General features: G+C 43.6%; 1 protein-coding gene across 1 annotated transcript; it reads right to left on the bottom strand.

Annotated features, from left to right (window-relative positions):
- Positions 1 to 2: 2 nt before the first annotated feature.
- LOC132770752 (endothelial protein C receptor) lies at positions 3 to 26,133 on the bottom strand. Its single transcript, XM_060768015.2, has 4 exons — positions 25,906 to 26,133; positions 20,696 to 20,947; positions 1,767 to 2,036; positions 3 to 1,010 (listed from the first exon to the last, which is right to left on the bottom strand). Exons 1-4 carry the CDS (start codon positions 25,964 to 25,966, stop codon positions 898 to 900), a joined length of 696 nt encoding a protein of 231 aa, XP_060623998.2. The 5' UTR covers positions 25,967 to 26,133; the 3' UTR covers positions 3 to 897.
- Between the last annotated feature and the right edge of the window lie 1,857 nt (positions 26,134 to 27,990).

Genomic DNA, 27,990 nt, shown 5'->3' with positions numbered 1-27,990 from the left:
GCAAGTTTCTTCCTCTGAAATAACCTGGTGACTTGGTAGTCTCTCATCCATACTATTCAGGGCGGGCCTGGATTAGCTTCCAAGATCAAAGAGGATCTAGTGTTTTTAGCCATTTAAGCTGTTAATATCAACATAGGAATAATACAACTAAAATACAAGGTTACAACAAAGCCTTAAACCTAACATACATACACAACATTAAATATAATATGGATACTAAAAAATACAACCACAAGCACAAAACCTAAAATCACTGCAGGGACTAAAACAATAGATACGAGCTATTAACAGTGTTAGAATATTTCATCCATTTGCTACCTGTAGACAAAAAAACCCCAGGCTTGTGCTAAAATGCTAGCAACATAGATGATAAGGAATTTAAACTTTCATAGCCAAGAAAAGGATTTCAGAGCCAAGAGATTACAACAAAAGAAACATGTTTGTAACAAGCCTCAGCTTTACAGTGAGGGGACTGTCAGAGTACTCTAATATCATGAGACAGGTACACAGGTGATGTGGGCATTCTTGGAGTTCCTTGATCCCAAGTTGTTCAAAGCATTTATGTGAAAATCAACCCTGTGAATGGGGCTGGAAATGGATCAAAAGTCACTACATGTCAGGAATGGTGCAGCATGATTAAAATGTATCAGGTGGGGCTCTCCCAGCCACAGAGTGCCCAAACTGAGTGAAGGGGGCTTTTCTCCAGGTTGCGAAGACAGTAAATATCCCAGTGATACTGATAGCCTTGCTGCTTCTCTTTGATCGTTCATCATACATAACAGTTTAATGTCAGAGTGAAAGAAAATAGCAAGCATAAGAGTCTACATCTTCCCGCTTATGTTGAACTGGGCTAGGCAGTCTAGAGAGTTGGTAGTCCAAATGCTGTGGTGACTGGTGCTATCTCCTCCCACCAGTGCATAGGAAGAGGCAAACAGCGAAAGCCATTATAGCAAGGGCACCAAGAATGATGCCTAACACCAATGGAGTGTGTGGGCGTCCTTCCTGTTTCCCTGTAAGACAAACAATAATGAGTTTCCGTATTGCAATGCTAAAAGCGCTAGTTTACTAAATAACACAGCTAACAGCTGTTAAACAGCTAGATTCGAGGTCTAAGGCACATCTGTCTAAGCTAATTATAAAGTATTGCAGATTTAGAGCTAATTTTAAAATGAGTTTTGCAGGTGATGTTAAGCTTTTTGATGCTAGAAATTAGAGGCTTCTTTTTCAGCCAAAATCATTTCAGTCAAAAATAGGACAGCATGCATGGGTTGACAGAAAATGGAATTCGTTGGTGGTTCACAACTATTAGGCTGAGAATAGGCTTGGAATAGTTGAATATTGCAGCTAACAGACAACACTGATTTATATGGAAAAATCATGTTTTTACATGTACATGATTTACTGTGCATATTTTTTCTGCTGCTAGTGGAGGCCAAAGAGCTATAGAATGCAGGGAGGCTCCGACTTCTGTTAGAGTTGGTACAATATCCCCCTCTCACTTTCTGAAACTATTTTTTATATATTTCTTCATGTGCGTTACGTAGATGCTTATTTTGTAAAACACTGGGACATAGTTCTTAAGATGCCAAATTTTGCATTTCATCCCATTGTTTGCACTTACAGTGCTGCAGCATCACAAAAGATAACAAGAGACCAGCCTAAAGGAATTTGAATATTTGACTGTTCTACCTTGGACATCCTGCCTAACAGGAACCAATACAGAAAGAGATCTCTGCATAGAGATGATAAAATTACGTTTTACATACCAGTTAAGGCTCCTTTCACATCAGTGTGTTCTTTGATGAAGTTGATACATGTTTCCTGTAGGAAAAACTGTAGATGTTCCCTGGTCTCGTTATATTTGTTCAGATTTGTACTGGCATAGATAGCTGCAGATGTTTCTTGTAAAGGTTCCCAGTGATTCTTGGCTCCATGGAATCTCAGGAATTCAGCCTTATTGAGCAAAACCTCAAAGAAGCTGCTGGTACCATTCTCAGAGAGCTGGCATGTTGCAGTGCAGTGTACTTCGAGGGGGTCTGCAATCCAAATGAGAGGGTTAGAGACTCCTTAGAGTCTTTTCTATTTTCCTCCCACATATACCAGTACTCTGCTAAACAATCCAAAGAAATACTGCTGTCTGTTGTTTGCTAATATGCTTCAAATTAGTGATTCTGCCAATGGCTATTTCATACATCTTATGGCAACCAATCCAGTTTTTCCACCAAAGCATAAAGCTCTCCGAAAATGCACCTTTGTGAAATAGTTACAAATAGTTGTTTTATCACCTTGTATTCTGGTTTACCTACAGATTGGCCCTTGAGCATTCAAGGCAAATGCCTGTTGGAACAGTGCTATAAAGATCCTATATAACAGCTCCATTCCTCATTGTTCAAAATCTGATTTCTTTTTAATTCGATCTTTCATTGAGATTTCAAAGCATTTCTTAGGTATTGCAATATCCAAGAGCTGGGTCTGATTACAGCAATGCATGCTTGCAATACAGCCCAACTTCCCTGCTAAGAAATTACACTTTGTAGAATGCATATGGCTGAATCAAATCAAACCACTGTGTAACATCTTGGCTCCTTTTCTGAGGAAAGATATACTGGTAGTGAACCTGTTTTTATCTACAGATATTGCAAGCATAACTTACTCATTTTGCAACGTTGGCAAAGAATGCCTAGATTGGTGTTTGCAATTGATACAGACTAACAGAGACTGAACTCTGTTGTTTGTCTATAAAGCACTTAAATAGTTCAAAGGGATACAATGTACTTAATAATGGTGAGTACACACACTACTAAATCAAACTTTGTTTCATTTGCCATATAAGCCAAAATTGTGAGAAGAGCAAGTTAAACACATACAATGTCCGGGAACGATTGCATATACATGGTTGCAGGTTCAGTGTGTGTGGTACTCTGTATATGATATGATAAAAAGTATCCTATTTCACTAAACGTAATATAATTGTTGCCTTGGCTACAATGAGAATGTGTAGAATGAGGCATGCTGGGCCAGCTATTACTAAATGGTAGACTATCCCTCCATACCCAGCTTGCAAATCTCTGGGTATATTATTTGACTAACATATTTAAACTAACATTTAGTTCATCCACTCACTCACTCTCTATACACACACACACTTCTTGCCAAAAATGAAAATCACAGTGACTTTCAGTAATCTATATCTATATATATAATAAAGAAGAGTGTTTGTATCGGACAGAGGAATTGTGGAGGGCGGAAGGGCGGTGTATGTGCCAGCATTCTGATTGGCCAGCCTGAAAGTTCCAACATTCGGATTGGCTGCCGCAGTGGTGCTATTTGCATATGGTCTCTGATTGGCCAGCTTCAAGAGGAGCCCCTGGTGGAGAAAAGAGTTCATGGAAGAAACGGGGACATGAGAAGGAAATTTGCATATGGTCTCTGATTGGCCAGCCTCAAACCCAACATTCCGAGATAACAAAGAGAGGAAAGGAAAGGCCAAAGGGGGCTGGGTCAGAACACTCCCAATACAGACCGAAATAGGCACACAGAGCCCCCATGACCCACTCTACATCCTACTGCAGTTTGGAGGAGGATGAACCATGGATGATGGGACTTGCGGTACCATCACTCACATTCTGAGACCGCTGTTAACCTCATCCAATGACTGATCAGGACCAAACTTCGCACATAGACCTCTCATGCCCCACTTTACATCCTGGTGTGGTTTGGTCGGGGATAGACCTTGGATTATGGGACTTGCAGTACCTTTGCTCAATTCTTGAGACCACTGCAACCCTCATGCAATTACCGATAAAGACCAAACTTTGCACACTGAGTCTCCATGACACACTCTACATCCTGGTGCGGTTTGGGGGAGGATGCACCATGGACGATGGGACTTGCAATACCTGCACTCCCTTCCTGAGACCATTACAACTGCCAACAGTGATGGATCAGGATCACAATTCGCACAGAGAGCCCACATGACCCACTCTACATCCTGGTGCAGTTTGGAAAAATATGGAAATGGATGATGGGACTTGAAGTCACTTCACTCACTTCCTGAGACCACTGAGACCCTCGCCAATGACGGATCAAGACCAAACTTGGCACACAGAGTCCCCATGACCCACTCTACATCCTGGTGCACGTTTGAGGAGGACAGACCATGGATGATGGGACTTGAAGTACCTCCACTCCCTTCCCAAGACTGCTGCAACCCTCATCTAATGTCCGAACAAAACCAAACTTGGCACACAGAGCCCCCATGACCCACTCTACATCCTACTGCGGTTTGGAGTAGGTCATACCATGGATGATGGGACTTGAAGTACCTCTACTCGCTTTCCGAGACTGCTGCGACCCCCAACAATGACTGAACAACACCAAACTTGGCACATAGACCTCTCATGACCCACTTTATGCCATGGTGTGGTTTGACTGTGGATCGAGCATGGATTATGGGACTTGCAGTATCTTCGCTCAATTCCTGAGACCACTGCAACCATCATCCAATCTCCGATAAGGACCAAACTTGGCACACCGGGTCTCCATGATGCACTTTACATCCTGGTGCGGTTTGGAGGATGATGCACCATGGACGATGGGACTTGCAGTTCCTTCACTCACTTAGTGAAACTACTGAGACCCTCATCCAATGACTGATGAAGACCAAACTTGGCACACAGAACCCCCATGGCCAACTCAACATTCTGGTGAGGTTTGGGGGAGAACAGACTATGGATGATGGGATTTCAAGGACCTCCACTCACTTCCCAAGACTGCTGCAACCCTCATCTAATGACCAATCAAGACCAAACTTGGCACACAGAGCCCCCATGAGAGACTCAACATCCTGGTGCTGTTTGGAGGAGGACGGACAATGGATGATGGGACTTCAAGTACCTCCACTCCCTTCCAAAGATTGCTGCAACCCTCTTCTAATGACCAATCAAGACCAAGTGCAGTACCAATCAAGAGTAAGTGCAGTACCTTCACTTACTTCCTGAAACCACAGTGACATTCATCCAAATACCAATAAAGACCAAACTTGGCACAGAGAGCCCCCATGGCCAACTCAACATTCTGGTGATGTTTGAGGGAGACTATGGATGATGGGACTTGCAGTACCTTAACTCACTTTCTGAGACTGCTGTGACCCTCATCCAATGACTGATCAAGACCAAACTTCTCCATCCTGGTGCAGTTTGGAGGACGATGGGACTCACAGTACCTTCACTAACTTCCTGAGACCACTGCAAGCCATATAAATAACTGATAAACACCAGCCTTGATATACAATTCCTTTCTCTCATAACCCGGGCAGCGCCGGGTCCCCAAGCTAGTATATAATAAAAGTCAAAGTTTGTATGCGACGTAGGGCAGAGGTAGGTAGGATGTAGGGCGGACGTGTTTGGCAGCTTTCTGATTGGCTGCCGCTGTGGTGCTATTTGCATATGGTCTCTGATTGGCCAGCTTCAATAGGAGCCCCTGGTAGAGAAGAGGGTTCATGGCAGAAACGGGGCATGACAGAAGGAAATTTGCATATGGTCTCTGATTGGCCAGCCTCAAATGCAAGATTCCGAGATGAGAAAGAGAGGAAAGGAAAGGCCGGGGGCTGGGTCAGAACACTACCAATACAGAACAGACTTGGCACACAGGGCCCCCATCACCCACTCAACATCCTACTGCAGTTTGGAGGAGTATGAACCATGGATGATGGGACTTGCAGTACCACCACTCACATTCTGAGACCGCTGTTAACCTTATCCAATGACTGAGCAGGACCAAACATCGCACAGAGACCTCTCATGACCCACTTTACGTCCTGGTGTGGTTTGGCCGGGGATGGACTGTGGATTATGGGACTTGCAGTACTATTGCTCAATTCTTCAGACCACTGCAACCCTCATCCAATTACCAATAAATACCAAACTTGGCACACTGAGTCTCCATGACGCACTTTACATCCAGGTGCAGTTTGAAGGAGGATGCACCATGGACGATGGGACTTGCAATACCTGCACTCCCTTCCTAAGACCATTATAACTGCCAACAATGATGGATCAGGACCACAATTTACACAGAGAGCCTGCATAACTCACTCTACATCCTGGTGCGGTTTGGAAGAATTTGACAATGGATGATGGGACTTGCAGTCACTTCACTCACTTCCTGAGACCACTGAGACCCTCACCAATGACTGATCAAGACCACACTTGGCACACAGAGTCCCCATGACCCACTCTACATCCTGGTGCACTTTTGAGGAGGACAGACCATGGATGATGGGACTTGAAGTACCTCCACTCCCTTCCCGAGACGGCTGCAACCATCATCTAATGTCTGATCAAGATCAAACTTGGCACACAGAGCCCCCATGACCCACTCTGCATCCTGCTGCAGTTTGAAGGAGGATCGACTTTGGATGATGGGACTTGCAGTATCATCACTCACATTCTGAGATCGCTGTTAACCTCATCCAATGTCTGATCAGGACCAAACTTGCCACATAGACCTCTCATGACCCACTTTACATCCTGGTGTGGGTTTGGTCGGGGATGGACCATGGGTTATGGAACTTGCAGTACCATTGCTCAATTCTTGAGACCACTGCAACCCTCATCCAATTACCGATAAAGGCCAAACTTGCCACACTGAGCCCCCTTGACCCACCCTACATCCCGGTGCTGTTTGAAGGAAGACGGACAATGGATGATGGCACTTGCACTACCTTCACACGTTCCTGAAACCACAATGACACTCATCCAAATACCAATAAAGACCAAACTTGGCACAGAGAGTTCCCATGGCCAACTCAAAATTCTGCTGAGATTTGGGGGAGAATAGAGTATGGATGATGGCACTTCAAGTACCTCCACTCACTTCCCAAGACTTCTGCAACACTCATCTAATGACCAATTAAGATCAAATTTGCCACACAGAGCCCCCATGACCCACTCTCCATCCTGGAGCACTTTGGAGGATGATTGACCACAGATGAAGGGACTTGAAGTACCTTCACTCACTTCCCGAGACTGCTGCAATCTCATCCAATGACTGATCAAGACCAAACTTGCCGTACAGACCCCCCAAGACCCACTCTACATCCTGGTATGGTTTGAGGGAGGATGGACCATGGATGACGGGACTTGCAGTAGTTTAACTCACTTCCTTACAGCACTGTGGCCCACACCAATGACGGATCAATACCAAACTTGCCATGCAGAGGCCCAATGGCCCACTTTACAACCTGGTGTGGTTCAGGGCAGGATGGCCCATGAATGATGGGATTTGCAGTACCTTCACCTGATTCACTTACTGAAACCACTGCAACCTACACCCACACCTATGACTGATCAAAACCCCATGACTCACAATGCATCCTGGTGCATTGTGGAGGATGATGCACTATGGATGATGGGACATGCATATGGGAGTTGTAGTTCACCCGCACTCACTGACCCCAGCTGACAGTGCATCTAAACTAAACTTGGAGCACACACAAACACTGCCTTTCTCAAATAAGCAGTCCTACTCCAAACTGCAACAGGATTGTGGCACCTTTTGCCAGGGTCACTTGAAATAGCATTGTCTTTCTACAAGGTAAGCCCATACATTATTTAAAACACATCAGAGAAAAAAATTATTATCATTTATGCTTTTTATGCTTACAAACACTTCAGGGCCCCAAAGCCCCTCGCCCAGGCCTCCTTTGACCCTTCTGCTACATCCCTGCAGGCCTTCTGGCCTGCTTACTCCCAGCTAGGCCCCAAAAGAGGCAGCCGTCTTCCCTGTTCAACATTGTGTCAAGGAAGGCAGCTTTTGACTGGGTGTTTTGAAAATGCATTGTCCTCCTACAAGGTAAGGCACTACTTTATTCAAAGGACAGCAGAGAAAACAATTATTATCCTTTATGCTTTTCCTGCTTATAAACACTTCAGGCCCCCAAAGCCTCCTCACACAGGCCTCTTTTGACCCTTCCATTACATTGTTGCAGGCCTTCCAGGCTGGCTTCTCCCAGCTAGGCCCCAAAAGAGCCAGCCATCTTCCCTGTTCAACATTGTGTCAAGGAAGGCAGCTTCTTCCAGGATAATTTGGAAACAGCAGTGTCTCTACACAAGGTAAGGCCCTACTACATTCCAAAGACAGCCCAGAAACCAATTATTATCTTATTACTGATGCAATTTTATGCTTATAAAGATTTCTGTCCCCCTCACCCCAGCCTCCTTTCACCCTTCTGCTAAATCCTTGCAGGCCTTACAGGCTGGATTCTCCAAGCTAGGCCCCAAAAGAGGCAGCCATACTCCCTATACAATACTGTCTTAAAGAAGGTAGCTTTTGCCAGGTACATTTTAAAAACCACTGCTCTTCTACAAGATAAGGCTCTTTTTTATTCAAAAGAAAGCAGAGAAAACAATTGTCTTTTTAATGATACAATTTTATGCTTATGAATACTTCGGGCCCACAACGCCCCCTCATCCCAGCTTCCTCTCACCCTTCTGCTAAATCCTTGCAGGCCTTCTAGGCTGGCTTCTCCCAGCTAGGCCCCAAAAGAGGCAGCCATCTTCCCTGTGCAACGTTGTGTGAAGGAAGGCACCTTTTGCCAGGGTCATTTGAAAAAGCATTGTCCTTCTACAAGGTAAGGCCCTACTTTCTTCAAAGCACAGCAGAGAAAACACGTATTATCTTATAAATGATGTAATGTTATGCTTATGAACACTTCTGGCTCCCAAAGCCCCCTCTCCTTGGCCTCCTTTCACCCTTCTGTGAAATCTTTGCAGACCTTCCAGGCTGGATTCTCCAAGTGAGGCCACAAAAGGGGCAGCCATATTCCCTGTACACTACTATCTTAAAAAAGGTAGCTTTTGGCAGGTTCATTTCAAAAAACACTGTTCTTCAAGGTAAGACTCTATTTTATTTAAAACACAGCAGAAAAAATAATTATCTTTTTAATGATGCAATTACATTCTTATGAACCCTACTGGCCCACAAAGGCTCCTCACGCTAGCTTCCTTTGACTCTTCTGCTAATTCCTTGCAGGTCTTCTAGGCTGACTTCTCCCAGCTAGGCCCCAAAAGAGGCAGCCATCTTCCCTGTTCAACATTGTGTGAAGGAAGGCACCTTTTGCCAGGGTCATTTGAAAAAGGTAAAACAATTACCTTTCTAATGATGCCTTTTCATGCTTATGAATACGTCTAGCCCCCAAACCTCCTATCCCCACCTCCTTTGACCCTTCTGCTCAATCCTTGCAGGACCTCCAGGCTGGCTCTGCCCTGCTAGGCCCCAAAAGAAGCAGCCATCTTCCCAGTTCAACATTGCTCCAAATAACAACAGCTTCTTCCAGGATAATTTGGAAACAGCATTGTCCCTACACAAGGTAAAGTCCTCCTTCATTCAAAAGACAAAAGGGAAGAAAATATATTTTTAATGTTTCCTTTTGACAGACTATTCCTCCCACTTAGAGTCCTTTACATTTCTATTCATTAAAAATATAAAATGTATGTTAGAGAGAGAGAGAGAGAGAATATTAATGAATATACACACATATATGAAAATGTCCAAAAGATGGTGTCTATATGTCAGATATTTCCTTTGACTGTCCATGTATGTGTGTTTGTTTCTGTCTATACAGGCATACTGTGTCTATTCATAAAAACATCAATCTCTCCCTCTGGCCCCCGTTGACCCTTCTGTGTAATCCTTTCAGGCCTTGCAAGCTGACTTGGGCTAGATACACTGCACAACTGCTCACCCTCCTCCTGCTTCAACATAGTTCCATAAAGGGCTGTTTTACCCAGGATCATTTGGGAACAGCACTGTCCCTCACCAAGGTAAGACAACAGAGACTAAAATTATTAGGGACATTTTCAGTAGTCTGCACTGTAATAAGTTATTCCCTGAACCTCAAAAACAAAAACAAAAATTACTCCTTTCTGCTTAAAACTGGTAAATTGTTGTGTTTCTTTTATCAGGTGAAGCAGCTTCAAAATGTCTCACAAAAGGAAAATTACTGAAGGAAAAATCCCGCCAAAAGCAAAAAAGGGAAAATTCCAACAAGTATGTGAGTCAACTGATTGCCGCCTTGGTAATAACCAGGAAATACCTAATACATCAAGGATTGCAGAGACTTCAGAACAGGCCAGACTCGGGGTTATGCACGAAACACCTACTAAGTCAAGAGCAGCAAAGACGCCAGAACAGCTGCAAGCCAGGCTTCAGCAAAAGCAAGAAAAGGCCAGGGTGTCCAGAGCAACAGAGACTCCAGAACAACGTCAGGCCAGACTTGGAGCAATGCAAGAAAGAGCCGCTATGTCAAGAGCAGCAGAGACTCCAAAACAGTGTCAGGCCAGGCTTCTACAAAAGCAAGAAAAGGCCAGGGCTTCCAGAACTGCAGAGACTCCAGAAGAGCGTCAGTCCAGGCTTCAAAAAAGGCAAGAAAAGGCAAGGGCTTCCAGAACTGCAGAGACTCCAGAAGAGCGTCAGGCCAGGCTTCAAAAAAAGCAAGAAAAGGCCAGGGCTTCCAGAACTGCAGAGACTCCAGAAGAGCGTCAGGCCAGGCTTCAACAAAACCAAAAAAAGGCCAGGGCTTCCAGAACTGCAGAGACTCCAGAAGAGCGCCACGCCAGGCTTCAACAAAAGCAAGAAAAGGCCAGGGCTTCCAGAACTGCAGAGACTCCAGAAGAGCGTCAGGCCAGGCTTCAAAAAAAGCAAGAAAAGGCCAGGGCTTCCAGAACTGCAGAGACTCCAGAAGAGCGTCAGGCCAGGCTTCAACAAAACCAAAAAAAGGCCAGGGCTTCCAGAACTGCAGAGACTCCAGAAGAGCGCCACGCCAGGCTTCAACAAAAGCAAGAAAAGGCCAGGGCTTCCAGAACTGCAGAGACTCCAGAAGAGCGTCAGGCCAGGCTTCAAAAAAAGCAACAAAAGGCAAGGGCTTCCAGAACTGCAGAGACTCCAGAAGAGCGTCAGGCCAGGCTTCAACAAAACCAAAAAAAGGCCAGGGCTTTCAGAACTGCAGAGACTCCAGAAGAGCGCCACGCCAGGCTTCAACAAAAGCAAGAAAAGGCCAGGGCTTCCAGAACTTTAGAGACTCCAGAAGAGCGCCACGCCAGGCTTCAACAAAAGCAAGAAAAGGCCAGGGCTTCCAGAACTGCAGAGACTCCAGAAGAGCGTCAGGCCAGGCTTCAAAAAAAGCAAGAAAAGGCCAGGGCTTCCAGAACTGCAGAGACTCCAGAAGAGTGTCAGACCAGGCTTCAACAAAACCAAGAAAAGGCCAGGGCTTCCAGAACTGCAGAGACTCCAGAAGAGCGCCACGCCAGGCTTCAACAAAAGCAAGAAAAGGCCAGGGCATCCCAAGCAGCAGAGACTCCAGGACAGCGTCAGGCCAGACTTGGAGCAATGAAAGAAAGAGCCTCTACGTCAAGAGCAGCAGAGACTCCAGAACAGCGTCAGGCCAGACTTGGAGCAATCCAAGAAAGAGCCTTTGCATCAAGAACAGCAGAGACTCTAGAACAGCACAATGCCCGACTTCAAAAAATCAGGGAAAAACTCACTACAACTAGGAAAGGAAAGCATTCAAATTTGTTGCTTGAAGGTTTTCACTACAATCCTCATAAGGACTATGATCAATATCCAAATGTTATTATTGGACAAATGGACCAAATATGTAGTTACTGTCACGCCAAAAAATTTAAAATGGAGCCACCTGGGTTGTGCTGTAAGAGTGGAAAAGTTTCACTGCCACCTTTACAACAACCACCAGATGACCTTCTTTCTTATATGTCTGGAAGTACTTCAGAATCAAAACATTTCTTGCAGAACATAAGAAGATACAATTCATGTTTTCAAATGACGTCATTTGGTACCACATCTGTAGTTGAACAAAGGAGCTTCCCAACAACTTTCAGAGTGCAAGGTCAAGTCTATCACAAGGCAGGATCTATGATGCCTTTGCCCAATCAAAGCCCCAAGTTCTTACAAATGTTCTTTATGGGGGATGACCAACTAGAAGCAGATCAACGGTGCCATTACATTCCTGATGTGAGACGTGATATTGTGTTGAACTTACAGCACATGTTACACCAACACAACCAAATAATTAACACATTCAAAACAGCCCTAGAACGCATGCCAACAGATGAATACAGAGTAGTGATTAGAGCTGATAAAAAGCCAGTGGGGGAACATGAACGTCGCTTCAATACTCCTCAAACAAACGAAGTTGCAATTGTTATGTCAGGTGAGGAATTTGAGCAACGTGACATCATTATCCAAAGGCGCAGTAATTCACTACAGCGCATAGCTGAAACACATCGATGGTATGATGCACTTCAGTACCCACTGATATTTTGGCAAGGTGAAGATGGGTATCACTTCAACATCATGCAAATCAACCCAACTTCAGGCGCACCAACTAATAAAAAAGTCTCAGCAATGGACTACTATGCATACAGAATAATGATTAGACACCATGTTTCTAATCATATTTTAAATTGTCGGCAGCTATTTCATCAATTTATTGTTGATATGTATACGACAAAATCAAAAGAAACTTCGAGTGGATGAATACATCCACCTAAGGGATGCTGTCTCCAATGATAGAAGTGTTGATAACATTGGGAAAATGGTAATTCTACCTGCTACATTCACAGGAAGCCCAAGACACATGCATGAATACGCTCAAGATGGCATGACATACGTGAGATCTTATGGACGCCCTGACTTATTTATTACTTTCACGTGTAATCCATCTTGGCCAGAGATAAAAGAAGAACTTTTATTCGGACAGACACCCAGCGATCGTCATGATTTAATAGCAAGAGTGTTCAAACAAAAACAAATGAAGTTAATCCATGTAATAAATAAGAGTCATGTATTTGGAGAAACACGATGCTGGCTGTACTCAATTGAATGGCAGAAAAGAGGACTTCCACATTCCCATAATCTTATTTGGCTGAAAGAAAAAGTTCACCCAACTGAAATAGACAATGTTATATCTGCTGAATTCCCAAGTCCATTTGAAGACTCTAGCCTCTATACAGTGGTGACCAAAAATATGATTCACGGACCGTGTGGAAACCTTAATATGAATGCACCATGTATGAAGGAAGGCAAGTGCAGTAAGAAATATCCCAGACAATTGGTTACAGACACACAAACTGGACATGACGGTTATCCTCTCTATAGAAGACGAGCACCATCAGATGGTGGCTTCACGGCAAAACTCAAGATTAGAGGCAACACAGAAGTAGAAGTGGACAACAGATGGGTTGTTCCATATTCTCCACTCCTTTCTAAAATGTTTCAAGCACACATTAATGTTGAATATTGTAACTCAATAAAATCCATTAAGTACATCTGTAAGTATGTGAACAAGGGAAGTGACATGGCTGTTTTTGGACTCACTAATGAAAACAGAAATGACGAAGTATCTCAGTACCAGCTGGGAAGATATATCAGCAGTAACGAAGCAATTTGGCGGATTTTCAGTTTTCCGATCCATGAACGCCATCCAACTGTTGTTCACCTTAGTGTGCATTTAGAAAATGGTCAAAGAGTCTACTTTACAACAGATAATGCTGAAACAGTTGCTGCTGAACCACCAAATACAACCTTGACAGCATTCTTTCAGCTGTGTGAACAGGATTTGTTTGCAAGGACACTGCTATATCCTGAAGTTCCAAAATATTATACTTGGAATGCATCCAGAAAGGTCTTCTCCAAAAGAAAACAAGGAGTATCAGTTTCAGGGCAGGATGCAGTTGCCACAGAAGCCTTGGGTCGTGTGTACACCGTTCATCCTAACAATGCTGAATGCTTTTTTCTAAGAATACTACTTCACACTGTTCGAGGACCAACGTCTTTCACATTTTTAAAAACTGTCAATGGAGAGGTATGTAATACTTTTAGAGAGGCATGCCAAAAGCTTGGATTATTAGAGGATGATCAACATTGGAATTTTACTTTATCAGAAGCAGCATTGCAATCTTCACCAGCTCAAATAAGAAACCTTTTTGCCATCATCCTGACAACTTGCTATCCATCAAACCCTAATGGATTATGGGAAAAACACCAAGAAAGCATGAGTGAAGACATCCTTGCAAAACTTCGAAGAGACAATCCCACCATTGACTTAAAATTTTCTAGAGAAATTTTTAATGAGACACTTATACTATTAGAAAACAGATGTCTGGCCATCAGTAACAGAACATTACAACAGTTAGGTGTACAGCCTCCAGAACGAAATAACTATGATGTCTTCAACAATGAACTTATGAGAGAAAAGAATTATAATACCGAAGAACTGTTAATATTTGTACAATCAAGAAAACCTCTATTAAATCATGATCAAAGAAAAGTATATGACACTATAATGGATAACATCAGAAGGCAGAAAGGTGGTATACTTTTCCTTGATGCACCTGGAGGAACAGGAAAAACATTTGTAATTAATTTATTACTTGCTGAAATTCGTGCAAGTACTGATGTGGCACTTGCACTGGCTTCTTCTGGGATTGCATCGACACTGATGGATGGAGGACGAACAGCACACGCAGCATTAAAATTGCCACTAAACATTGCCAATGAACAGCATCCAACCTGTAATATCAGCAAAACATCTGGGCAGGCACAAGTGTTAAAAATGTGCAAAGTTATTGTGTGGGATGAATGTACTATGGCACATAAGAAATCACTTGAAGCCCTTGATAGAACTTTACAAGATCTAAGAGGAAATAATGAGCTGATGGGAGGAGCTCTGGTAGTTTTAGCTGGAGACTTTCGTCAAACTCTTCCCGTCATTCCAAAGTCAACACCAGCAGATGAGCTTAATGCTTGCCTGAAGGCTTCCGTTCTTTGGAGACATGTGAAAAAAATGACATTACAAACAAATCTGAGGGTCCAACTTCAAGGAGATCCAAATGCTCAACCTTTTGCAGAGAAGCTCCTTCAAATCGGTGAAGGTACTTTCCCCACTGACTTGACATTAGGCGAAATCCACTTTCCAAATGACTTCTGTACCATTGTGACATCAGTTGGTGAACTTATAGATAAAGTGTATCCAAACATTTCAGAAAATTTCAAAAAACACACCTGGTTGTGTGAAAGAGCCATCCTGGCTGCTAAGAATGATGCAGTCAATGAAATCAACAAGCATGTTCAAGACATGATTCCAGGCTCTGTAACAGAATATAAATCCATTGATACTGTAGTGGATGCTGATGAAGCTGTAAATTATCCGACTGAGTTACTCAACTCCCTTGATCCACCTGGGATGCCATCTCATCGCTTGCCACTTAAAGTGGGATCCCCCATTATGCTGCTTCGAAACCTCGAACCACCAAGGTTATGTAATGGCACAAGACTGTGCATCAAAACACTGCTGCCCAACGTCATAGAAGCTACAATATTGACTGGGAAGGGGAAGGGTGATGATGTATTCATTCCTCGCATTCCACTTATTCCATCAGATCTGCCATTTCGTTTTAAGAGATTGCAATTCCCAGTAAGGCTAGCATTTGGGATAACCATCAACAAGGCACAGGGACAGTCAATAAAATACTGTGGTATTAACTTGAAGTCACCATGTTTTTCCCATGGACAGTTATATGTTGCATGTTCAAGGGTAGGTTCTCCAAATAATTTATTTGTTTATACTCCAGGTGGAAAAACAAAAAATGTTGTTTATAAACAGGTTTTACAATGAACTCACTATTCTGCCATGTTGACATTTTTCAAAAAGTATTTTTATTGTTCCTGAAGTTTTCAATAACAACAATAAATTACAATATTACTTGAGCAACAACTGTGCCTGTACCTTGAAATGCCAGACTTGGCCATGGTTACACCCCACTTACTGTAATGGGCTGCCCCTGAAAAGTGTCTGGAAACTTCAATTAGCCCAAAGAGCTGCCTCCAGGTGCTGGAACCAGAGAGTGGTCTACCCCTCCTGGTACAGCACCTGCACTGGCTGCCAATTCGTTTCCAAGCCCAATTCAAGGTACTGGCTTTGACCTAACGGACTGGAACAAATTGCAATATGAGCTGCCATGATGCCACAAGAATATGAATGTATGTTATTGTTATATTTAAACTATTTTATGATGTTTTATACTTACTATTGATGTATTTGAATTGTTGTTTACAGTATTTAAATATGTTGTACGCTGTTTTGGGTCCCGTGAGGGAGCAAAGCAAGATATAAACAAAGATTTATTATAATAATAATATAAAAAGAAAGTCTAAACAATAAAATGGTTTTTTTCACCTCTCTCATTGACTAATTTCTACAGCTGTAAATTGGAAAAAAATATTATACATACCATTAGAAAATGCATTACTTGGTAAGTAGATAAGTAAGTTGGTCTTGCACTGATAGAAGTTGCATCACATCAGTTGTCCAAATTTATAAAAGGCTCTATTTATACAGTTATGCATTTTCTAATAAGTCTATTCTTAAAATCCAAAATCTAACAATGACTATTTCTAATATTTATTCTTACCAAATTAACCTGAGCAACATCGGGTACCTAAGCAACATGATGGAGTTTTCATAAAAAACAAAATGGGAGCATTCATAAAAAAAACAAAGATGGAGTTTTTTTCTAAGACACAGCATAATATAATACCAAAATGATATTACCTAACATCAAAAAACAAACAACAACCTTTTAAATTAACCCGGGCAGCGCCGGGTACCCAAGCTAGTATATAATAAAGAAGAGTGTTTGTATCGGACAGAGGAATTGTGGAGGGCGGAAGGGCGGTGTATGTGCCAGCATTCTGATTGGCCAGCCTGAAAGTTCCAACATTCGGATTGGCTGCCGCAGTGGTGCTATTTGCATATGGTCTCTGATTGGCCAGCTTCAAGAGGAGCCCCTGGTGGAGAAAAGAGTTCATGGAAGAAACGGGGACATGAGAAGGAAATTTGCATATGGTCTCTGATTGGCCAGCCTCAAACCCAACATTCCGAGATAACAAAGAGAGGAAAGGAAAGGCCAAAGGGGGCTGGGTCAGAACACTCCCAATACAGACCGAAATAGGCACACAGAGCCCCCATGACCCACTCTACATCCTACTGCAGTTTGGAGGAGGATGAACCATGGATGATGGGACTTGCGGTACCATCACTCACATTCTGAGACCGCTGTTAACCTCATCCAATGACTGATCAGGACCAAACTTCGCACATAGACCTCTCATGCCCCACTTTACATCCTGGTGTGGTTTGGTCGGGGATAGACCTTGGATTATGGGACTTGCAGTACCTTTGCTCAATTCTTGAGACCACTGCAACCCTCATGCAATTACCGATAAAGACCAAACTTTGCACACTGAGTCTCCATGACACACTCTACATCCTGGTGCGGTTTGGGGGAGGATGCACCATGGACGATGGGACTTGCAATACCTGCACTCCCTTCCTGAGACCATTACAACTGCCAACAGTGATGGATCAGGATCACAATTCGCACAGAGAGCCCACATGACCCACTCTACATCCTGGTGCAGTTTGGAAAAATATGGAAATGGATGATGGGACTTGAAGTCACTTCACTCACTTCCTGAGACCACTGAGACCCTCGCCAATGACGGATCAAGACCAAACTTGGCACACAGAGTCCCCATGACCCACTCTACATCCTGGTGCACGTTTGAGGAGGACAGACCATGGATGATGGGACTTGAAGTACCTCCACTCCCTTCCCAAGACTGCTGCAACCCTCATCTAATGTCCGAACAAAACCAAACTTGGCACACAGAGCCCCCATGACCCACTCTACATCCTACTGCGGTTTGGAGTAGGTCATACCATGGATGATGGGACTTGAAGTACCTCTACTCGCTTTCCGAGACTGCTGCGACCCCCAACAATGACTGAACAACACCAAACTTGGCACATAGACCTCTCATGACCCACTTTATGCCATGGTGTGGTTTGACTGTGGATCGAGCATGGATTATGGGACTTGCAGTATCTTCGCTCAATTCCTGAGACCACTGCAACCATCATCCAATCTCCGATAAGGACCAAACTTGGCACACCGGGTCTCCATGATGCACTTTACATCCTGGTGCGGTTTGGAGGATGATGCACCATGGACGATGGGACTTGCAGTTCCTTCACTCACTTAGTGAAACTACTGAGACCCTCATCCAATGACTGATGAAGACCAAACTTGGCACACAGAACCCCCATGGCCAACTCAACATTCTGGTGAGGTTTGGGGGAGAACAGACTATGGATGATGGGATTTCAAGGACCTCCACTCACTTCCCAAGACTGCTGCAACCCTCATCTAATGACCAATCAAGACCAAACTTGGCACACAGAGCCCCCATGAGAGACTCAACATCCTGGTGCTGTTTGGAGGAGGACGGACAATGGATGATGGGACTTCAAGTACCTCCACTCCCTTCCAAAGATTGCTGCAACCCTCTTCTAATGACCAATCAAGACCAAGTGCAGTACCAATCAAGAGTAAGTGCAGTACCTTCACTTACTTCCTGAAACCACAGTGACATTCATCCAAATACCAATAAAGACCAAACTTGGCACAGAGAGCCCCCATGGCCAACTCAACATTCTGGTGATGTTTGAGGGAGACTATGGATGATGGGACTTGCAGTACCTTAACTCACTTTCTGAGACTGCTGTGACCCTCATCCAATGACTGATCAAGACCAAACTTCTCCATCCTGGTGCAGTTTGGAGGACGATGGGACTCACAGTACCTTCACTAACTTCCTGAGACCACTGCAAGCCATATAAATAACTGATAAACACCAGCCTTGATATACAATTCCTTTCTCTCATAACCCGGGCAGCGCCGGGTCCCCAAGCTAGTATATAATAAAGAAGAGTGTTTGTATCGGACAGAGGAATTGTGGAGGGCGGAGGGCGGAGGGCGGACGGTGTATGTGCCAGCGTTCTGATTGGCCAGCCAGAAAGTTCCAACATTCCGATTGGCTGGGCAGCGGTGCTATTTGCATATGGTCTCTGATTGGCTAGCTTCAAGAGGAGCCCCTGGTGGAGAAAAGAGTTCATGACAGAAACGGAGTCATGAGAAGGAAATTTGCATATGGTCTCTGATTGGCCAGCCTCAATTCCAACATTCCGAGATGAGAAAGAGAGGAAAGGAAAGGCCGGTGGCTGGGTCAGAACACTCCCAATACAGACCGAAATAGGCACACAGAGCCCCCATCACCCACTCTACATCCTACTGCAGTTTGGAGGACTATGAACCATGGATGATGGGACTTGCAGTACCACCACTCACATTCTGAGACCGCTGTTAACCTTATCCAATGACTGATCAGGACCAAATTTCACACAGAGACCTCTCATGACCCACTTTACGTCCTGGTGTGGTTTGGCCGAGATGGACCGTGGATTATGGGACTTGCAGTACCACTGCTCAATTCTTCAGACCACTGCAACCCTCATCCAATTACCGATAAATACCAAACTTGGCACACTGAGTCTCCATGACGCACTCTACATCCAGGTGCAGTTTGAGGGAGGATGCACCATGGATGATGGAACTTGCATTACCTGCACTCCCTTCCTAAGACCATTACAACTGCCAACGATGATGGATCAGCACCACAATTTACACAGAGAGCCTGCATAACTCACTCTACATCCTGGTGCGGTTTGGAAGAATTTGACAATGGATGATGGGACTTGCAGTCACTTCACTCACTTCCTGAGACCACTGAGACCCTCGCCAATGACTCATCAAGACTAAACTTGGCACATGGAGCTTCAATGACCCACTCTACATCCTGGAGCAGTTTGGAGGATGACAGACCATGGATGATGGGACTTCAAGTACCTCCACTATCCAAGACTACTGCAAAACTCATCTAATGACCAATCAAGACCAAAGTTGGCACACAGAGCCCCCATGACCCACTCTACATCCTGCTGCAGTTTTGGAGAAGGGTGGACCATGGATGATGGAACTTCCAGTATCTTCACTCACATTCTGAGACCTCTGCAAACCTCATCCAATGACGGATCAACACCAAACTTGGCACATGGACCTTTCATGACCCACTTTACGTCCTGGTGTTATTTGGAAAACTTTGGAGATGGATGATGGGACTTGCAGTACTGTTGCTCACCTCCTGAGACCACTGAGACCCTCGCCAATGACTAATCAAGACTAAACTTGCCACATGGAGCTCCAATGACCCACTCTACATCCTGGTGCAGTTTGGAGGAGGACAGACCATGGATGATGGGACTTCAAGTACCTCCACTCCCTTCCAAAGATTGCTGCAACCCCCTTCTAATGACCAATCAAGACCACACTTGGCACACAGAGCCCCCATGATCCACTCTACATCCTGCTGCAATTTGAAAGGGGATGGACTTTGGATGATGGGACTTGCAATACCTTCACTTACTTACTGACACCACTGCCACCCTCATCTAATGACTGATAAAGTCCAAACTTGGCACACAAAGCCCCCATGACCCACTCTATATCCTGCTGCTGTTTGTAGGAGGATGGCCCATGGATGATGGGACTTCAAGTACCTTCACTCACTTCCTGAAAATAATGCTGCCATTATCCAAAGACCAATAAAGACCAAACTTGGCATACAGAACCGCCATTACCCACTTTCTCTAATAACCCGGGCAACGCCGGGTCCCCAAGCTAGTGCTGAATAAAAAGTACAATAAAAAATTACTCACATGATATATTTCTTTCTCGGGTGAGCAAATAGATCAGGTTCTTCAACTGAGATAGATAATCCCGCAGCTTGGTTCTCCTCATCTCCCAGAGATCTGAAGACTCCAGTGGGAGCAACTGGCTCACATTGACATGCCCATTATGGCTCTCCAGGCTGTGGGTGTGTGTCCCATCCAGAGTGGCATGACCAACAGTTTCCACCAGAGTCTTGTTTGGAAAGTAAGTGTGGTGGACCATAGTGAAGTTATGAGAGTCTGAGGGAAAAAACATAAGTGATGGTAGGTTAAGAAAGCAACACAGAGGCCAAAGCTTCATCCCATGGTAGTCTACGGCTATCCTTAAATAACCTGTGGTGTTGACCTGTAAACAACACTGAAAAGGAAATATATTATTTGGGGGTTTGTTTTTTATTATATTAATTTAGTGCCATTCCCCTTTTTTTCTTATCATGTCAGGAGCGACTTGAGAAACTGCAAGTCACTTCTGGTATGAGAGAATTGGCCGTCTGCAAGGACGTTTCCCAGGGGATGCCCGGATGATTTGATGTTTTTATCATCCTTGTGGGAGGCTTCTCTCATGTCCTCGCATGAGGAGCTGGAGCTGATAGAGGGAGCTCATCTGCCTCTCCCCGGATTCGAGCCTGCAACCTGTCAGTCTTCAGTCCTGCCGGCATAGGGGTTTAACCCACTGCGCCACCGGGGGCTCCTCCATTCCACTAAAAATAGCACTCAAAGCAGCTAACAGGCATTGTTAAAGACTATTTAGACAATGAAACCACTAATAAGGTATCACTAAAAGAATAAAAAACCATTAAAATCACAATCACCAATAAACATCAAATGGAAATAGCAGCAAGGCTTCTTTTAAAACAGTTTTCTCTCCTCTCTTTTCTCATAGGCACAATGACAAATGAAAAGGCTGAAAGGCTGCCAGAGGAAATATCCCCTATTCAGGAAGGAAGGAAGGAATGCCCTGCTTGGTTTCTCCTCCCAAGAGATGCTATTGTGTTCACAGCACTCTGCAGGGCATTCATTTTTGGCTGCCCTCCCATAATATTTCCCAGACTGAGTGGCACCATCATTTCCTGTGGCCCCTTTGGTGGCTCAGTGGCTTTTCTGGTAGTGGAACAAAAGGATCAGCAATGTCAGAGGTTAGCCTGCTGCTTCCTCCTGTGCAGGGGACATGCTGCAAACTGACTCCTTTTGCTTGTGTTAAATATCCTAGGGCTGGTCTGAAAAGTGAGGCTCCAGCTTTGGGCAGCTTTATTTTGCCCTTCCTCTGAGTGTCAAAAAATAGCTACAAAGTGAACAGGAGTGGTTCAGCATCACTCTGTGGTCAAGCTGTTAAATACTAAATGCTGAGGCAGTTAGACCAGGCCCCACAAGAGGGCTGCTAAGAAAACAAGAATGATGTTATACGTAGACGCCACACTAAAAATACCAGGGCTAGCTAACTTGGGGTCCTTGGCCTAAGACAGCAATCTGATAAACTGGCTAGCAAGGCATTTTCCCCAATGTGTCAAACACAGGCACCATATTTGTGCCCACTGGCAACAACCGTTTATTGCCTGGAACATTGTTACAGGGAAACTACCAAAGTTCACATACCAGCACCACTGGCAAATCTCTACTTTGAATAGCACAAGTACAGCCTGATACTAGACCTTAACTTTCCAGTGTCCTAAATGCATTAAACACTAAATTCTACCACAGTGGTGGTTCCAACTTGGTAGGATCAGTGGGTCTGATACAGATATTTCAAGACACTAAAGATACCTGAAGTGGCAGCATGCTTCAGAACTTGCTTCTGTCGATCTAGGCCATCTCCACATTTAATAGAAGGGCTGTGCCAACAGAAGCCTTCAAGGTGCTTGGACAATCCAAAAGCAGCAGTGCTAAAAGGAGCTTCTGTCTGCTGATCTGGGCCTTCTCTAGTTTATAGGAGAGGTTAGAGACAACAGAAAACTTTGGACACTGGCATTTTAAGGCTCCCTGAGTGCCAGTCCACAAGAGAGCCCTAGGCATTCTTTCCTTTCTGGAAAAAGCAAGCTGGTATAAGTTTTCAAATGCTGCCACTTCAAGGTTGTCAGGAATCCTTGAAACGATAAGCAAGTGGCAGAGCATGGTCCTTTCACCCTGGTCTCTTTTACATGGAGGTGAAAGCCTCCAAGAAGAGCAAAGAGGCTGCTGCAGGCTTCAGACACTGGAACGATGGGAACCAAGCTCTTCACTTTAGTATCTTTTCCAAGTGATGTACTCCCTCCTTCAGTAAATGTGACTGATGGAGATAAAACACCCCCTCCAATTTTTTGCCCTATATTTCAATTGATGCACCCCAAACATGGTAACCCCCCCCCCCCCACTAATTCTGGGACATTTGCTGTCTATTCCCTCAGTTAGCTACATGCGACCCATCATTATAGCACAATTATTCTACTTATTCTATGGAACCTGGGGCTTGTAGTCTGGTGGTGCTAAAGCACTTCCAAATGATTCTCCCCAACTACAATTCTGAAATTCTATGGGATGGAACCATGGCAATTGATGCGGTATAATAACTCCTTTGCATCTGTAGTTTAAACAGCTGACAGCCAACATGTGTGTATAATTATTCCATATATAACAGAGGTCCAGAATAACTACATTCCATCACTCCTGACTTGCTGCCAAACTGCCCAAAAGGCCCTGTGAGAGGGCATAAAGAATGTGAATGCACAGAAGTGACCAAAATAAAATTCCTTTCAAAAAACCTAAACAGAAAAAGAGTAGCCTGTGATAACTGTGACAGCTTTGGAAGGAGATATATAGCAGCCCATCATAGTCCTGGGGGAGAAAATGTTTAAAGAACACAATTCCGATTCCAACGAATAAGAGAGTTGCATTCAAGATTTGGAAGCAACATTTTTACAACAAAGATTTTGCAACAAATGTGTGTGTGAGATAAAGATGAATGGAAGAAGGTGATGCATGTATGAATGTGTGGGAAGTAATAGAAGTGACTTATTAAAGGGTTGTTCCTTCCAGTCTATTGAAATTGCCTACCAACCTTGTAGGTGCACCTTATCTTAAGGATTGCTCATTATTTCAGAGGCCATTGTTTCACAGATCATAATGGTCATTCCCAATTGCACAATAATAGCCTGGTGATCCTGTTATTTCTTTTAAATGATCAGCAAGTCTGTCCTAGTTAAGTTAATAAGACTTATTGTTAATTTTATACACAAGGTTATGTTTATTTCCACTTCCCTGTTTATAGCTCCTTGTCTTATACAACTGTATTAGGTAGACACTAAGTCTACCTTACAAATAATGACCAAGAATTTACAAGTATTTTCTCAACATTTCAGCTTTCATGTCTTTAAATTTTTTATTATGCTATTTATCCTATCTGTTTTCTCAGTTTGTTTAAAAATGTTTGCTGTTCATGGAATCATAGAATTGGAAGAGACCTTGTGAGCCATCCAGTCCAACCCCGTTATGTGGCTTCCTGTTGTTTTGGATTGATGCCAACCCTAAAGTGACTCTGTTACTGGCTTTTGACTAGATTTGTTCAGAGAGGTATTGCCTTTGCCTTCCTCTGTGGCTGCATATGGGCACCTGACTGGTTTATGTGGCTGAGCAAGGCTTCAATGTATGGTTGTCTGGGTTACTCTCCAGTTCTGAAACCACTGCACCATGCAGGCTTTCTTATAAAGCTTTAATAGGTGTGTATTTCGAATTTCCAAACAACCATGTTCAGTCAGTAAATTCTTTTTAAAATAACAATTTATTTGAGGAATGAACCATTTATTTGCCAGGCACCTACAAGTATCCATGGGATTAATTTGGAAAGGCTAAACTGGTAAAGAAAAAAAGCACCATCTTTCATGAAAATTATCTTCAGAAAGGTTAGGTTGAAAAATTTCATTAGATTACTGTATCCATTTCCTTAGAGAGCCAACACTGTATAGTGGTTTGACCTATTAGCTACAAATCTGGAGACTTGCCTTTGGTCCCCCACTCAGCCATTGAAACCCACTGGGTGACCCTGGACAAGTTACATATTCTCAGCCCTAGAAAACCCTGTGAAAAGTTAGCTTTAGGGTCGCCATAAATCAGAAATGATTTGAAGGCACACAACAACAATAACAAACTGTATTAGTCCAAATCCACTAAAGACATCCAATCCTGGTCAGCCCTAGTTAGGAGACTAGGTGCTGTAGACTATATTTCAGAGGAGGGAACTGACAAAACCATCTCTTAATATTCCTTGCCTAAGGAAATCTTGTAGAAATAATAAGATCACCACAAGTGATATATATCTTGAAGGCACACACGCAAAACTGTGTTAATCTGTTTTAACAAATACATAAACTGAAAAACTGGTAATCGTATTCATAAACTAAAGTTCATTTCCCAGCATGAATCATCAGATTCATTAAATGCTATCCAGAATTGCACATATATAATTGTGTTGATATGTTATGTGTGAAATATGTAAAACGTATGGGTCATAATAGGATGGTGGGCAGCGAAAAAATACATACATCTACACATACTGATAATTGCAATCACATCAACAGTTGCCAGACACAAAATGTTTACTGATAACACAAGCATGGGTGCACTTGGTAACCTAATTAACACATGTAACATGAACCCACCATTATAAATCAGACTTCAGCTACAAGGTACTTAACTTAGCCACCTTTGCCCTTACTACCATCTAACTGCCATTTGAAATGTATTTGCTCTTGAAAGTTCAAGGACCTAGTATCATATACAGTGGGTCTTTGATATCAACTAAAGTTTGGTTTCTGGATCCCCTGGCTACCAAAACTGATGTACAGTGACATAGTAAAATGGTGTCCCTTACATAAACTAGCAAAATTAAGGTTTGCTTTTGAGAATTTTTAAAAATATATTTTAAAGTTGGGGATGATTAAATCTACAGATATGGAGATCCAACAGTACGCCAGAACATGGAAACATATCAGTGTCGGCATTGGTTAGCTGTAATATTTTGGAAATTGTGGTCACAAACAATTTCTGAACCATTGATGGTGCCCTAAATAATATGCATGTGCACCATTTCAAAAAGTTATATAAAACAAATGCCTCCTCAGCTTCATAAAGCTACACCAAACATACCTTCATGGTCCTAACAACCATATATCTTCGTAGAGTTGAGATTTTAAGCCAGATGCTTCAGAAAGCCATGCATATCCACTCACCTGCACCATATGCCCAGTGGCACAGGGCCAAAGACAGGAAGAACATGTGCAAGAACAACATTCCCAGGAGTCACAAAAGCCAGGAGTACTTAAGAGCAAAGGTTCCCAGAGATATTAAAAGAGTCCTGGAAGTTGGAGCCAAGCGCTTTTAAGCTTCAGGACACTAAACAGGGTTCTCTGGAGAAGCAAGCACAAGCAGGACTCCCTCTCTCTATCTTGCCCAGCCAGGACTGAAAGGGGGAGGCCAGTTGGCTGGGAATGGGCGGGTGGGGCGTGTTTTCCCTTTTCCTACATATTTCCTCATCTGCAGCTGAGAAACTGACTCCTTTTCCTTGCCAGGCTTCTTTCTGTTCCCACATCCCAAACTCAAGCTGGGAAGCATTACTTAAAATATTAAGCATTTCCTGGTTGTTGTAAGTTTATTCACTGAAGTAGAGAAGGAAAGGGGGTATGTATAGCTAAAATGCCATTTATAGCAGGGGACAGACAACTGGGTTTCTGCAGAGAGTTGGATTACGGTTCACAATGACTTTCACAATTGGCACATACAGTTCTTAGGAGCTAATATGTAAATCAGATTGTTGCAAACAATCTCAAGTTATGAGGCATTCCAATGCCTGCACCAAGGGCTTGATTTCCTGTGGGAAAAGGCAGCAGTGGATACATGTCAGTTTGCTGGAATATTTGCTTCATTTTCAGATACAAAGAGGCATCCCTACATGGCCGGAGCTCCATTTGTTCAAATCCTCTATATCAGAGGTCCTCAAACTTTTTAAACATAGGTCACAGCCCCTCAAACTGTTGGAGGTCTGAATTATAATTTGAAAAAAAAAAAAACCATGAATGAATTCCTATGCACATTGCACATATCTTATTTGTAGTGCAAAAAGCATGTAAAAACAACAGAATAATTAAAATGAAGAACAATTTCAACAAATGTAAACTTATTAGTATTTCAATGGGAAGTGTGGGCCTGCTTTTGGCTGATGAGATAGTATTGTTGTTGTTGTGTGCTTTCAAGTCGTTTCAGACTTAGGTTCACCTTGAGTGAGGGCCGGGTAAATGACCTTCGAGGGCCGTATCCGGCCCCCGGGCCTTAGTTTGAGGACCCCTGCTCTATATGAACACTGAAAAGACATTTCAGGCCTTCCCCTCTAGGCTAGGATGGGAGGGGGGTCTGAGCCCATTCAGAAGTGATCTGGCAAACCTGGCCCATCAAAACTCCTAAGTATTTCAATCTCCTTGAGAGTTATCAATCAAATGTACACTAAATTAACATGCACTAAGAAGCATGTTTGTTGTTGAGCCCGCCTAAGAATCAGAAAGATGGGCTGGAATCAGGGCCGTAGCCAGAAAATATTTTCGGGAGGGGTTGAAATTTTCAGGGGGGGTGTGTGTGTGAAAATGTCGCAGGGGGGGGGGTTGAAACCTGCCTCCTAGCTCACGCTGAAGCAATGAGCACAGCAGGGGGCACAGCAGCCTTCAATAGCCTGCAGCTCCGCCCTTGTCAACCACCTCCACCAAGTCTGGCCTCCTTAATGAGAGCATTCAACATCCCCCCCCCCCCCAACTTGGTTGCTTCACTACTGTTCTGTCGCACGCTGGGCCTGTAAATAATTGTCTTTAGAATAGGATGTGCAACCTTTGCCCAGCGGGAAGCCAGGGGGCCTAAAGAGAAGTTCTCAGAGGTTTCCACCACAAACAGTCTTTAGATGGCTTGAGAAATACAACAAAGTCTTTTATTAATGAACAATCAAACAGAAACTTCTCTTGTCTTCAGTAAAGTTAAGCAAATGATTCCAAGCTTTTAGGCAACTGGTGAATTCCTAATCTTGCCCACGAAGGACAGGCAACTGTCTTCAATAACTTCTTCTTTAAAGGAAAATCCCCTTTTTAACTTCTCCCAGGCTGACTGTAATCTAACCCTTACTGATGTGGGCTCCACTACTGGGTCAAACTGCGTCTCGAATGCCAAGTGGACCTACCAGCAAGGCAGTAGATGTTCTCCAGATGGCCAGTTAGCTAACTTGCAAGGTCTTTAGGGCTGTGTTCCTGGAAATTCTTTGGAGACACTTAAGATCTTTC

The sequence above is a fragment of the Anolis sagrei genome, chromosome 3 (genome assembly GCF_037176765.1).
Source record: "Anolis sagrei isolate rAnoSag1 chromosome 3, rAnoSag1.mat, whole genome shotgun sequence".
In the NCBI taxonomy this organism is placed as follows: domain Eukaryota; kingdom Metazoa; phylum Chordata; class Lepidosauria; order Squamata; family Dactyloidae; genus Anolis; species Anolis sagrei.
Note: the sequence above shows the minus strand (reverse complement) of the source record. Positions and strands in the feature narration are given on the sequence as shown.

Bases quoted from the DNA above. Each gene is read 5' to 3' on its own strand.
- LOC132770752 (XM_060768015.2), bottom strand. From the start codon at position 25,966: ATGTTGTTCTTGCACATGTTCTTCCTGTCTTTGGCCCTGTGCCACTGG. The intron at 20,948-25,905 runs GTGAGTGGATAT...TTTTTCCCTCAG, and splicing joins CCACTGGGCATATGGTGCAG to ACTCTCATAACTTCACTATG. The intron at 2,037-20,695 runs GTGAGTAATTTT...TTTGGATTGCAG, and splicing joins CCGAGAAAGAAATATATCAT to ACCCCCTCGAAGTACACTGC.